Below are 14,142 nucleotides of genomic sequence, written 5' to 3' on the forward strand. Positions count from 1 at the left end.
ACAATTTATCATTGTCTGTTAACCTTAAGCAGCCAGGCCTCCCCAAATCTTGGGAATTGCGAGGCAAAGCACTTGACAAGTACTGGCAAGAAAAGTACAAGTGCATGCTTCAAAGAGCCACAGATCCTGAAGTCAAGTTTCCTTCAAGTACATACAAAGAGAATCTTGAGAGGTTCATCCAGGAAGACGCCCAATTTTGGGATTACCAACATGAGACGTACCCTGACCAGGAAGGGGAACTCATCTGCTTCAAAAGTCTACCCAATGGAAAGCCAACCTTATTCCAGTGGCTACCTTGGGGGGGGGAAGGGGAATACATACCCCAAGAGTCCTACCCAATCACTGCTGAGACTACTGACTCTACCAGTGCAGATGCCAAAGGGGAATTTGGCAATGCAACCATAGAAGTTATTCCACCAGCAGAAACCAAGCAGACTGACAAGCCTGCTGAAGGGGAGAGAGCCTGCATAACAATTGAAGCAGCCCTGGAACCAAATCCCAAAGGGAAGGCATTGATGCAGACACCAACTTTGTCTTAGATTGCACAATGGCACACTACGTGTCAGGATTGCCATACCCCCACCATGAGCGTCTATGGGAGACTTCTCCACAAAGTTATCATGATGATGAGTATGAAGTGCATGAAGGAAGTGGCAGGAATTCTGCCACCAGAAGAGGCCAAGGTGCAGCCAGAGGAGGCCCTCATAAACCTTTCCCTCCATCTCATCAAGGAGCTAGTAAGTGTAGAAGATCTTGCTCTCCTTCCCCTAAATGTTCTAGGATTGGGGATGACACTGTCTGAGCATTACAAGACAAAGTTAAGCAATTGGAGTCTGTAGTGCACGCCCAGACCAAGTCCCAAGAGGCTGAGTCTAGTTCTAAGCAACATCACACTGGGTTCAGAGAGGAAGCGCCCCTTCAGAAGCCCACAGTCACCAAAAAGCCATTTATTGAAGGCTCCCAGCCCTCCCATAGACATAACAGCGGAGTCCCCCCTAAACCGTCCATGTACACGGGGAACATACCTGCCTTGATTTCCACACTTGCTGAAGACAAGAAGGCACCCAAGTATAAACCCAAGAAGCACCCTTCTGTCCATCAAGGACTACATCCTCAGCATCTTCCTATCATTGAGACCAACCCAGAGTTACGAGCCCTTCTAAGCCAAGCTACCATGTGGGTAGATGAGCTTTTGGATGTTAGCTCTACTCGAAAACCGCATCGATCCATTGTTCAAGAAGCTTGCCCAGCAAGACAGCCTAGTGCAGCAACTTCACAATAGTATGGACACAGTCCTGAAGTCCTCTGAGGAGACCTCTAAGGAAGTCCTCCGTGCCTACGATCTGTTCTTATATGAACATAATCAAACCCAGAACGCTGCCAGAAGTATTAGGGCTTTGTTTCTGGCAATGCATGCCAACACCCTAACTGCCAATGAATATTGGTATGCTGAAAGAGGGCTTGCAGCTCTCTATGCTGACACAGCTCGTGGGGGACAACTCTCCCTAAACTCTACTTTCTCCACTAAACTCGCTATGTTCTCGATCCTTAACTCCGGTGTGGGTTCTCCAGGATTCTGCAAGGTCCGGGCTCAACTAATCTACTACCCACTTGTTGTGGGCTAGACAGTTGCCCTTATTCCTACTGTTGGATTCCACACACTCACTCCAACTCTAGTGCATCCTAGAGAATTTTGGGGGAGGGGAGAACTTCTTTTCAAAAATCTGGTATGTACAGGATTATAAGAAATAATTATTTTTAGAAATAATAGATGGGAAATATTGATGCCATATGGCACCTGCATACCTTATTAGGCGAAATAATAAAAAGGGTAACAGTATCAATAAAAGAATATCAATCAATAACTGAAATAATGGCAAAATATGAAAATAAAAGAAAATAAGCGATATCTCAACGGATTTACGGAATTAAAGACCAAAATTGGAAAAGAAGCCAGAGATAACTCTCACGCAGCCGATAAGCATTTTTACCAATTTATTAGACGCCGTGGGAACGAGTCAGGCTGGAATTCTGGGTTGCCACTTGAGATTCCCACACCCACACATGCCTGTGCCTAACTTGCCCAACATAGAACTCCGTCAATTCTCCACCGATTGGGACGTTCTTGATATCGTCGGAATCGTAGGAATTAGCACTATTTTTAGGTACCAAATTCGTATCGAGTTGTCGCATGAATGGAAGGGGTTTTCTGAATGGTGGAAGCAGGTATCCAAGCCGGCTATGCGCATGGGCGATTATCCTGCCTACAACGCCCACCAAGAGATTCTGGCAGGGATTGAGGAGAAGATTAGGGACAGAATCTCTCTCCATGATCACCAATATGCCACTTTTATTGATGCTAAGCGAGCTATGTTGGAAGCATGGCACGCTATCATCCCTGAGCCAAGAGGATACCATGTCAGAAATTGCACCCTGTCTGACAAGCATATGGAGGAACGCACACAAAACCTCCAGAAGATAGCCAAAGCATTGAAGTCCACAGGTGCAGACCTAGTCCCGCCCAGCAACCCAGTTCACAAGGGGAAGAAGCCCCATACCCCTCCTAGTAACCAGCCTGACACTGACAGGAGCTCTTCCAGAGACTCTGACCAGAGCACAGCTCAAGTCAGCAACAGCATGACTAACATGTCTCAGCTCAGCTGACTTATCGAGCAGACTGAAGTCACCAATGGGGAAACCTCCAATGTCATGGATGAGGATCCCAACCCAAAGCCTATAAGCACCCGTACCCACGAGTTAACTAAAGGCAAGGGTAAAGCAGACCACATTACTGTACTCACACAACCAACTACTGGTCATGTGTCACAGAGACCTCCCAGTCCGGTCGAAATTCAGGGTCTGTCACATGTCACAGCCAGTTGGCAGTTGGGTGTTTGGGTGTCATGCCAGTTTTGCTGAGGCAAGGTGGCTGTGCAAGGCAATTCAAATTTTCCATTTCTGGAATGTACAGTTCTCCAATAAACCACTGCAATGTTTTTCACTTTTCAACTCATGACCTTATAGCACAATGAAAATGTATTTGAAATTTTCAAAAAAATATTCAGAACATGGGAAAGTATCTCATCTAAAGATCTGCCAATTATGTAAGCAATATTCCCATTTTTGGTAATGTTATGTAATTTACAAACTACCCAGGTCATTGCAACAGTTTATTGGAGTACCCCCAGGCTGAACAGAAAATAGGAATATCATGTGACATGTCATGTGATATTGTTTACTGTACACACTAGTAAACAAAATGACATTAATAAAGCATAAATACCGAAGGACTTCACATGATAAGGCCCCAAATCCGAAATGCATCCTTTAGCCACTTCAAAAGTTGAACAAATCCTTTCCCTCATTGATTCTGGCCATAGTGCTTGCCAAATCTCAGTTCTTACTGGCCACCATTACTCCACTGTCACTCGCCTATGGTCTAAACACCGTTTTGATGTTCCCAAGCCCAGTGGTGGTCGTCCATCCAAGCTTTCTGACACTGATATCCACCATGCTTGTCGTCTCATCAACTCTGGGAAGGCTGACAACTCATCCCAAGTCACCCAAATACTCCAAAACATCAATGACACCTCCCTCTCCATTGAGACTGTACGTAAAGGGCTCAAAAAAGCTGGTTGGAAAGCAGTGGTGAAGGTAAAAAGGCCTATGCTCACCAGGCATCACAAGAGGGACAGGATGGATTTTGCCCTCAGCCACAAGGAGTGGACTCTAGAGGACTGGAAGAGAGTTGTATGGTCTGATGAGACTAAGGTGAATCGTCTGGGCTCAGATGGGAGGAAATGGGTGTGGAAGTGGGTGGGGGAGCCTCTCACTGACAGGTTGGTGCAAGGCACAAAAAAGTTTGGTGGAGGTTCCATCATGGTATGGGGTTGTATGACCTGGGATGGGGTTGGAATGGCATGCAAGATTGATGGGAAGATGGATGGGGACCTGTACTGCCAAATTCTGGATGAGGAACTACAGGAAACCATATTATCACAAAAACCCAGCCCATGTCCTCTTCCAACAGGACAATGACCCCAAACACACCAGCAAAAAGGCCCAAAACTGGTTCAATAACCACTGTATTGAGGTCATGAAGTGGCCCTCACAGTCTCCAGACCTCAATCCAATCGAGCATCTCTGGAATCATGTGAAGAGGAAGCTTGGGGAATATGAAGAACCTCCAAGTAGTGTTCAGGAGCTGTGGGATCGCTTCCAGGAGGAGTGGGATAGAATAGATCCAAGTGTTTGCCAGAACCTGATTGAGAGTATGCCTAGGAGGATTGAGGCAGTGGTTAGAGCAAAAGGTGGCTATACAAAGTATTAATTAATGCCATTTTCCCTTCCCAAAAATGTACTCCAATAAACTGTTGCAATGACCTGGGTGGTTTGTAAATTACATAACATTACCAAAAATGGACATATTGCTTACATAATCGGTACACATTTAAATGGGATACTATTACATGTTTCGAATATTTTTCTGAAATTTTAGAATACATTATCATCATGCTATAAGGTCATGAAGTCAAAAGTGCAAAACATTGCAACGGTTTATTGGAGAACTGTATTTACATTCAAAAATGGAAAATTTTCATTTGGTCTTCCAAGTTTCTTGTGTGCCTTGCTCACATTCCATGGCCAAGTTCCTGCTCATGAATAGGCACAGGGAGTATGTGAACCTTGTAAATTTGTTTGGAGGACTGGAAGTGTAAACTGGATAAATTCAGTGACAGACTAGGCAGGTGACCAGCCTCTCATGACAGACAAGTTCCCATCTGGAAAGTAGGATCCAATAAAATCACCCAGGATGTCGCTATATGAGATAGTCTCATCCATACACAAAGCAATGCGGTGTGCAAGGGTAAAACCAATCATGAGATGATGCACAGATGCTCAGAAAATTTATGGGGGTGGTGTTTTCAAATTTTTAAAATTTAAATTCAAGGTGGTTAACAATTTAATATAATTCAGACAACTCCGCAGCACCCTGCCAGTTGGGTGTCACATGTCACAACAAGTTGCTGGTTGGCGGTTTATATCATGTGACAGGTCACGTGGCTGACTAAGCCGGTAGTTGGTCATGTGAGTACAGTATGTCTGAGGATGCAATGTCCGATGCGACTGCAGACCTAGGTGGTCATGAGTAGATTATGCCACCACTCCCAATCAACAACCTGCACGCTCATGTATGCTGAGGTTGATTATACCTGTCTGTATTTATCATCAGTGCTGGACACCCAAGTCAGACTTAACCAAATTTTACAACTTTATTTATCATTGACCTCTGTCACACAAGGCAGTTGGGCATTTACCCCCCCTATTATGGAGCAGTCAACTAGCCAGTAGTGGAGACAGCATCCATGTCAGAGAGAAGCCAACATACTGTGGACTTCACCTCTTACCATGGCATGATGCACTCCCTTACTACTGGGGTACCAAGGACCTTATTTCTACATCACCCCACAAACCCCCTTAATTTACTCGCATTGTTGTGCAGAGTTCACTAGCAAATTTGCCGAAAAGTGCAGTTTTGGCTTAAAATGTCTACAAGTTCAGCCAATTCCTTAATAGTTGTGCATAAATGGGCTTACACATTTAAGAATCCTGCACACTGCCAACAACTGAGAATGACGCTTCGGCGTAATAATAAACATTGTGGGGATTGATTATACCTTTCCAACGAGCTCTTGAACGCTGGGAACGGCAAAGATCTCAGGGAGGTAGACGAGGAAAAGTGAGATATAATGAGCGACAAACTTAAAAGTCGATGCGAGCCCCTTCTAGAGACGACCGAGACGTGTTCTTGGGCTCGTTCGATAGAGGAATAACAGCTCTACCCGCTCGCAAAATTTGAAAGGAAACGATTCACTCGTTCAGGAGATATTCGCAAATTTCCGGGTTGGGCAGGAGTAGCCAAAAGTGTAGAGAGGCTCTATCTCCCCCATTTCTTCATCAATTCGGATGATTTTTGTGTCTTTGGGAAGCCGTAATTAAGGAGAACGCAACGTAGGAGTTGCTAGAGGAAATCGTGAGGGACCACGATTAAAGAGTAAGGCCTGTATGTAGGAGGGCACAGCAAGTACCACACAAACAAGGCCAGAACCACGTTTTTTGAGGCTCCAACGAGCACCCTCAAGCCTCCGACACATTCACAATGCCCATGGCACATTTCCACATTTTTTCCAATTTTTTCCATGCTTTTTTCTCAAGACCCATATTGCCACTTCCTCAATTATTGATTTTATTGCTACCTTGTGGACACTTTTTTTGCCTTATTGTTTCTTAGCCGAGTTCTCAACATTCTTCCTGTTTCCATTGACACCATCCATCAGCTATTTTCCTTGTTTTTTTGTTCTGATTTCTCTTTTTTCTAATATATGTACACCCAGTTTGCGTTGTACTTACAGTTGTTGGACCCCTCTTCTGTGCTACAAAGACTGTGGTGTTGAGCAACCCTTCCACATGTTTGAAGAGCTTAGTTTGACTCCCTGATGACTGTCCAAGGACCAGGGTGAGTTCTGAGTTTAAGAGATTTTATTAGTATCATGCACTTGCACCGGGACCGTGTGCGGCCTCACCAGTAGTAAGATTTTCTTTGCCCCCCCTTTTTCTTTTCTTGTTTGCTGCTGGGTTACATCCCTAGCACGCTTACAACATCAGCCCTGGATGGAGCTGGGCTATCATGGGTGGCTCCATGCATCAGCAAACCTGAATGCAGAGGTCTGAGAGCTTCAGTCCTTTGAAATTGCTGGTCCCCTTCTCTCAGAGCTCTGAAAAGTAGTCAAAGCTCTGAGAGCTCATAGAGCTATATTGGCACACAGGGGACTATGAGCTCCCTGAGTGTTTAATTTACCCAATATTAAATTTTAAATTTAAGAGCATTGACTCTGGCATCATGTGATGAGTCACAGCCAAGTACCTACCATACAGGAAACTGAACAAACTGAGCTTAACTTTCAGCCCCCAATGCAGCACTACACACCAAGGGTATATGGCCAAATTGATATATAGACCAAATTTAGGGATATACATACAGTTAATCTGAAATTACTTAAAGAAAATGGGGGGAAAATGGGGGGAAATCTGAGGGGGGAAATTGAGGAGGGAATTGGGGGGGGAATGAGGGGAAAATTGAAGGGGGAATGGGGGGGTTTCTAAAATTTTGAAAAAAAGTCAGGAAAATTGAGGAAAATTCAGAAAATGGGGGACTTTCTAAAAAAGGAGAATGTCCAAAAAATCGGGTGAAATTAGGGGAAAAATCAGAAATTTTGGGATAAGTTATGGAGTGATATTTCAGGAAATCAGGAATAATTGGAAAAAAAAAAAAATTTTTTTTTGCTAATTTAATGTGCATTGGAAAGTGCCAAAGTGGGGCAATGTAGCAATGTATGTTTCAGTGTTAAAAAAGTCTCCCACCATGCTTTGGTGAGCCAAATAACCATGGCTTTTTGACCATGGGAAATTGGGTGTCAAAGGCTTGGATGATATTGGAAGGATACATCAGCTTTTTGTTTGCTTTATTAGGTGGTATTTTTAATTGACTTCATTTGGAACACTTTTTTAAAACTGATTTATACCCTACATGCATGGTTACATTGCCACACTTCAGTGCTTTCCAATTCACATAGAATCATCAAAATTGGCTGAGTTTTGAGCAAGAAATGAGATGAAAGATAAAGTGCAAATTTTTGAATTTCAGAGTTTTCCTCAAATTTTGTAAATAGCAATAAACAAATAAGGTGCTAATTTTAGTAAACACAAAACCTATATGAGCTCTATGAGCCCACTGAGCTCATAGAGCTCATAGAGCATTCAGAGCAATGACAATGGCCATTTTACCCACACATATATCCATATTATCTTTGCACTACTGGTGCCAAAATAACTAAGCAGATTTCATGGAGATTAGAAGACCATCCATTATTTAAAAACAAAAAGCTCTATGAGCTCATAGAGTTTTTCAAGTAATGATGCTGGCCATTTAAGATGCATTTCCAAAAATGTAGATACATATTATCTTTGTGTCATATCCGTGCATATCCGATTCTGACCCGACTCCTGGACCTCCTTCTTCACCACCTCCGGAGTCCTGCCCTACTGCTGCCCGTTCCGATATTCACCCTCGGTCCTGACACCACACCTCCTCTCACCCCCCCATGTCACCTCCACTCCTCTGTCCCTCTCCTGTCCTATCTCCATCTGCTCCGATACCTACCTCGGACCAAACACCACCCCTCTCACCACCCTCCTACTACTCCTCCTCCCACTCCTCTGCTTCCTCCCCACAACACCTCCACCCTTCTGTCACCCTCCTACTCTTCTCCCATCCGCTCCGATACTCACCTTCGGACCTGACACCTTTCCTCCTTCCTCCTTCCTCTCTCTCCCCTCTGGCCCTCTTCTGTCGACCCCCTGCCAAGTTACGACCTTCCGCCGCTGTCCCATACTTTGTACTCGAACACCACTCGTACCTTTGCTCCGAGCCTCCGTCATAGCTCCTACCTCAGACTTTGACTCCACCTCGGCCTTAGTCCATTGCATTGGTGACCTCATACTACATAAACACCATTGCCAATATCCCTCGGACTTTCAACCCCACCTCTGCAACCTCCGTAAGCTCCGCAACCTCTGAGCTCCATGGATCACCTTTGGCACTTTCGCCACTTGTAATGTATCTCTTGCATTTTCCCCTCATCCCTATTTGGACTGCTGCTTCTTCCTGTTCTAGCCAGTTAGTCATCATCCCCACTTCCCCTCATCCTCCTGCCCCTCTGGGCCTCGCCCTCCTTACCTCCTTTCAGATGTACCACAGGTTCTGCCTTATGACCTTCGGTACCGCTCCACTTCGGTCTTCCCTTTGTTCCTGTTCGGACGCCTTTGTTCCGATTCGGATCCCCTTTGTTTCCTTGTGCTTTCGCCCTCCCATTATATATATCAGTGCCTGTACATACTTGTTTTAGGCCTTAGTCTAAAATCGACCTGAAATGCCCCCTAGAGACTTCCTGCTTGCCTCCTATGAAATTAAGGACCAAATGGACAAACAGCAATGGCACAGCGCTCCACTTGAGTCGCTGAGGCCAAGGTCCCTCCTTGCTAAGTCTCTGGTTCCCCTCCAGAATCGTCTGCCCTCGCCCAGTTCTAACACTTTGCACTTCTGCATCCTTAGGAGAACAAAATCATTGATTTAATTTTCTCCACCCAATGTGTAGAGGGTGCACAGCAAAAAGACTCAATTTGCTCACAGAGCTCTGTGAGCTCAGTGAGCTCCCTACCAAGTTTGCTGATGTGGGTGATCCCAAGTGTTAGAGAAGAGGGGTACAAGTAGGGATGCATGGCACATCTGGTGGCATGGTACCCACATGGAGTACTCAGTGTTGGATGCATCTGTGCTACAGGTGTAAGAAAGGAGGTTGTCCATATAAAGAAAGAAAGAAGGAAGGAAAGAAAGGAAAGGAAGAGAGGAACAAAAGGAGGGAGTGGCATGCCCTGACATCACCCCCTTAAGCTGCTTTGCCTCAAAGTGGCCAGGGGGTTTTCTCACTCTCTGCCCAGGGCACCTGGGTGTGCTGTAAGGGATGGATGGTGGGTGTGGAGTAGTTATTGCATGCTAAGCATGCATTCTTTATTTCTCTTTACTCAATAGAAATTACCTGTATTTACATGTGTTTGGCATGGGGTCAGGAAAAGAGTAGTTAACTCTTTTACCTTGATCCTGCTTGAATACTAAGCTCAATACAGCCTAAGTTTCAGCAGATTGAGAACTAAGGAGTCAACCCAGGCTGATACCTATATCAGCCTTACAATTGCATTGGTGACCTCATTCTATGTAAACACCATTGCCAACATTTCTCGGACTTCCAACCCCACCTCTGCAACCTCTGTAAGCTCCACAACCTCCAAGCTCCATGGACCATACCCAGCACTTTCACCACTTCCAGTTAGTCACCAACCCCACTTCACCTCATCCTCCTGCCCCTCTGGGCTTTTCCCTCCCTACCTCCTTTCAGTTATACCACAGAGTCTAACCCATGACCTTCAGTACCGCTCCGTTTCCATCATCCCTTTGTCCCTGTTCAGACACCTTTGTTCTGATTCAGATCCCCTTTGGTTTCCTTGTGCTTTTGTCTCTCCACTACAACGGACCATGGCAGGAATTTTAGGGAACAATATACTAATAAGGCAGAGAGCTCTAACACATTTGTTTGATCAATTCTTAACTACTAGCAACTTTTTCTTTCAGTTCTAAACCTGAACAATTCACTCATTTATCATTTCAAGTCTCATTTTAACTAAATGTCACTGGATAAAAATAGAATAAATCAGCTGAAAGTCTTAGTGCAGCTGTACACGCAGTAACGCGAAGTTTGAATTCAGAATGACCAAGTCATAGCGAACTTAATGGTAAATAAGAGGAATTTGAAATAAAGAACTGTGACAAATGCAGCACAGTCAAGTTCTAATTAAATCATTAAAATAGCTTAGGCAAGGAAGGACAATAAGAATTCTAGGCACAGTCTGACTGCAACAGAGCTGCAGTTCAGCACAGCTGAGCGCAGTAGATGTCGGAAAAGTTACAAATCCACAACATCATGTGATATTCGTTGCGACATGTTGCAATGCATTGCAACACATCTCAATGCTTGGGTGCACTGTTACAATGGGACTTCACATGGCATAAATGGCACTTATACTTGCATGCCAATAAACAACTGATGTGCTACATAAATATTTTCAGTCTGGGTTTGCAATATCTGTAGTCACCAGAGATATCCGGGATGCATGTGAGGATTTTACTAAGCGTGCAAGTCTGCACAGGAGTTACCTTAAGTAGATTTCCCTCGATTCATTCCTTTGTATATATATATACATGGACCTTAACCATTAGATCATAATAGTAATTTGTATAGTGTCAACTACAGCTGAGTTAATAATGTCGGCATTTAGAAAAGAAAGACTATGTAGTGTGGGCTCAGTCAGACTCAGACAAGAGTCCTTGTTGGAGGGCAGTGCATACAGTGCCTTTAGGCACTAGTGTGACCCCTTCCAGACATTGCTGGAAGGTTTGGGCTGACCGAATTACTCGGTTAGGCCATGTGACTTGTGGGAACAAGTCACGCTTCTCTTTCTTATTTTGGCTATTTTGGACTTATCCGTGATGGCTGCATACTATATTCAAACATTTGAATTAGTTTCATTTTCCCTCAGTTCTTGCGCATTACTTATTGCTTCAGTTACTTGCTCTTTATTTCTACTCATTGTATATTTAGATTATCCAATGATTATTCTGTTAGTTCTGAGGGGAAGGTCTGCTGTAAATGCGATGATCCAAATATGGCACTTCAGCAGCTCACTTGCAGTCCAGAATGTACTTTTCTCAATAATTTACTAGTCCCAAATTATAGCTATTCAAATGGGCTATTCATCGATGTAAAGTGTGTGGGAAACAGTCCTGACACCCCTTTAGACAGTGGTCAGCATGAGCACAGACATTGAGTTATCCCAAAGACTTGCATCTGAAAAAGTATTTTGCGTTTTTCTCAATAATTTACTTGTCAATTTAGTCCCAAATTATATATTTTAGAAGCTATTCAGATGGGCTATCCATTGGTGTAAAGTGCATGGACACTGTGGGAAACAGTCCTGACACCCCTCTGGACAGTGGCCAGCATTGTGCACGGACAGTGAGTTGGACAGCCAATTTTGCATAATTTATTGGTCAATTATATTCTGGAAGCTATTCAATGGGGCTATCCAGCTATGTAAAGTGTGGCTAGACCATGGGAAACAGTCTTGACACCCCTCTGGACAGCAGCCAGCAATGTGCACAGATAATGCAATATAATAATAGTTCGGATGACTCCACTACAATACAATTATAGGCACTTCGTTGGGGTACTTGATCATTGAATAGACATTCATATAAAACCTGAGGGTCTACCTCATATGCCTGGGCTCGCTGGCCGAGTGGTAGGATTGTGCTGTGTTACTATAGACTGTATTGCCATTTCAATATAATAGGTATGTGTAATAGGTATTCATATCCCCTAGTATGTAGGGTTGTCTGTTCGAATCCCTGAAGGAGTAGAATATCTACATTTCTTTTGGGCTATTGCCCTGTGGTCACGTTGCAATGCATTTAAACTCAATGATCCCATTGCAACGCTGGGTGGCTGTTGCAACATCAAGTAATCAATGCAAGACTTGCATTGCCACCGATCCGTTTTGGCTGTTGTATTGTGTTGCATTGAGTTATAATGTATTGATACAGATTTGTATTTTTTCAGACAGAACTATAGATGAAAAATTCACTTTTATTCAGTTTGAGGAAAATACACTGTAAATAAATCCTGTAAATATGAGGTATAGCATGAAAAAGGAAGGCAACCCAAGGAGTATAAAAGGGAGACCCTTTCTGCAACTTTTCGCCCTGCAATTAGGGAGAGGAATATTAAGTAAATATTTCAACAGGAGAGCTGGTTAACACTCCAGATTTGAAAGTGTAAACACAAAACAGTTATTTTGCTACTGTTAAAACAAGCAATAAAAATAAGATAAAAATAAGACAAGGCCAAGGGATACTTCAGGCACGATCTAAACCCATTAACTGAGTAGAATCTTTGAAAATTCACTAAGTAGAAGATTTAATTCAAGTTAAATCCAAATTAAATGATCCTACACAGAATTACACCAAGATAAATTGAGAAATTACAATAGAGGAACAGCTCCACAGGGCTTTGTTTATCTGTAAGTCATTTCTCAGAGACTTTTAGACTAACCCATAAAATAGAATTAGCCAAAACACTTGGATTGGTACTATAATTACAACAATTTTACTAGTACACTTCCCCATCCTAACTAAAGAACCAGGGAACAGCTTGGTGGTGGTCTCGTTTGAACCTCCCAACTGACCTTCCTTTGTTCTCTCCTTCAGTGGGGGGACTGTTTGGTGAGCACATAGATGGCAGGTGGGGAGATGGCCACCTCAGGTGACAGGCCAGCAGCTCTCATGCCTTTCCTGGTTGAGGATGCGGTTTTCCTCTGTTTCTTAGCAATTACCTGGTGGAATTTGGACATCAGTGCAGACTCGTGCATATCTCAGTATTTACACTGGGTCTATTGCTCATAGGCAGCTGGGACACATCCCTCACCAGTCACCTTCCTGAAAATCCTCTGGGGGGTCCTGTCATATCCATCCACAGCCACCACCTTCCATCACCTCCAGTCTTCATGGATTGTGTAAGGGGTTGGTGTAGGTGCCAACCCTGATCAGCCTAGTTCCTCAGGCTGTCGACAAAACTAACTTGTATGAAGTTATTATTGCAACAGTAGTGGGAGGAAAAGGCTAAGTTGCTCTTTCCACTTTCCCACACTATTGTATCTACTTTGTATATACATGTTTATTACAAGGCAATTATACAATATGTAAGTGGGAATAAGGGGTGGGGTTACCACTCCTTACAGATTGTCTCTGTTCCTTTGTCTCCAACCTCAGAGCCTCCAGATTCCACAATCCCCTCTGACCCCCCTGATGGTCACCACCCACCCATTTCAATATATTACCTATGCCTCCCTAAGTACAGAACTCTGAAGGTCTCCAGACAGCTCTGATGTCTGCAAGTGCACCCCTGCCTTGGCTGGGTAATTTAGTTGCCTGCCCTGCAAGTTTACCTTTGGACCGATCCCTCCATTCCACTTCTGGGTTATAACCTGCCAATCCATTAAACCCCATAACCTGAGTTGTCAGTATTATTCAGTCAGCTGACCTGTAACTCCATTAGGTCCGCTCCACCCAGCCCTTGCCATTTACAGGCCCACCACCTAGACTCCCTCTGTAACTATATATACCTAACCTGTAGATATGTTACACCTCAGCAAAATATCAACTAGAGTTTTCCCCTTCTAGAGTTCCCTCTCAGTCCATAAATTAGGGCACCAACATGTTACTGAGCACAGTGCTCCTGGTAGAAGTTGCTGAGGCTGTAGCCCTCTGATCACAGGGACATCTCCATTTGTCCTGAACCTGGTCTCTGACAGGTCCACTTCCACTCCCTCTTCATCCCTCTTGGATGTCCCCATCAGCTGGCTTCTCAGCCCTTCTGCAAGTGTTTGAAGGTCCTCCAGGTGCATGTGGTGTAT

The 14,142-nt window shown here is 44.0% G+C and overlaps 1 protein-coding gene across 1 annotated transcript; it reads left to right on the top strand.

Annotated features, from left to right (window-relative positions):
• Positions 1-584: 584 nt before the first annotated feature.
• On the top strand, positions 585-1,625 carry EI90DRAFT_3120894 (uncharacterized protein; the record flags this gene model as incomplete). Its single annotated transcript, XM_039063344.1, has 3 exons — positions 585-737; positions 851-1,198; positions 1,251-1,625. 3 exons carry the CDS (start codon positions 585-587, stop codon positions 1,623-1,625), a joined length of 876 nt encoding a protein of 291 aa, XP_038918436.1.
• Between the last annotated feature and the right edge of the window lie 12,517 nt (positions 1,626-14,142).

This window comes from Cantharellus anzutake (genome assembly GCF_015039405.1).
Source record: "Cantharellus anzutake strain C23 chromosome Unknown EI90scaffold_14, whole genome shotgun sequence".
Taxonomy (NCBI): Eukaryota; Fungi; Basidiomycota; class Agaricomycetes; order Cantharellales; family Hydnaceae; genus Cantharellus; species Cantharellus anzutake.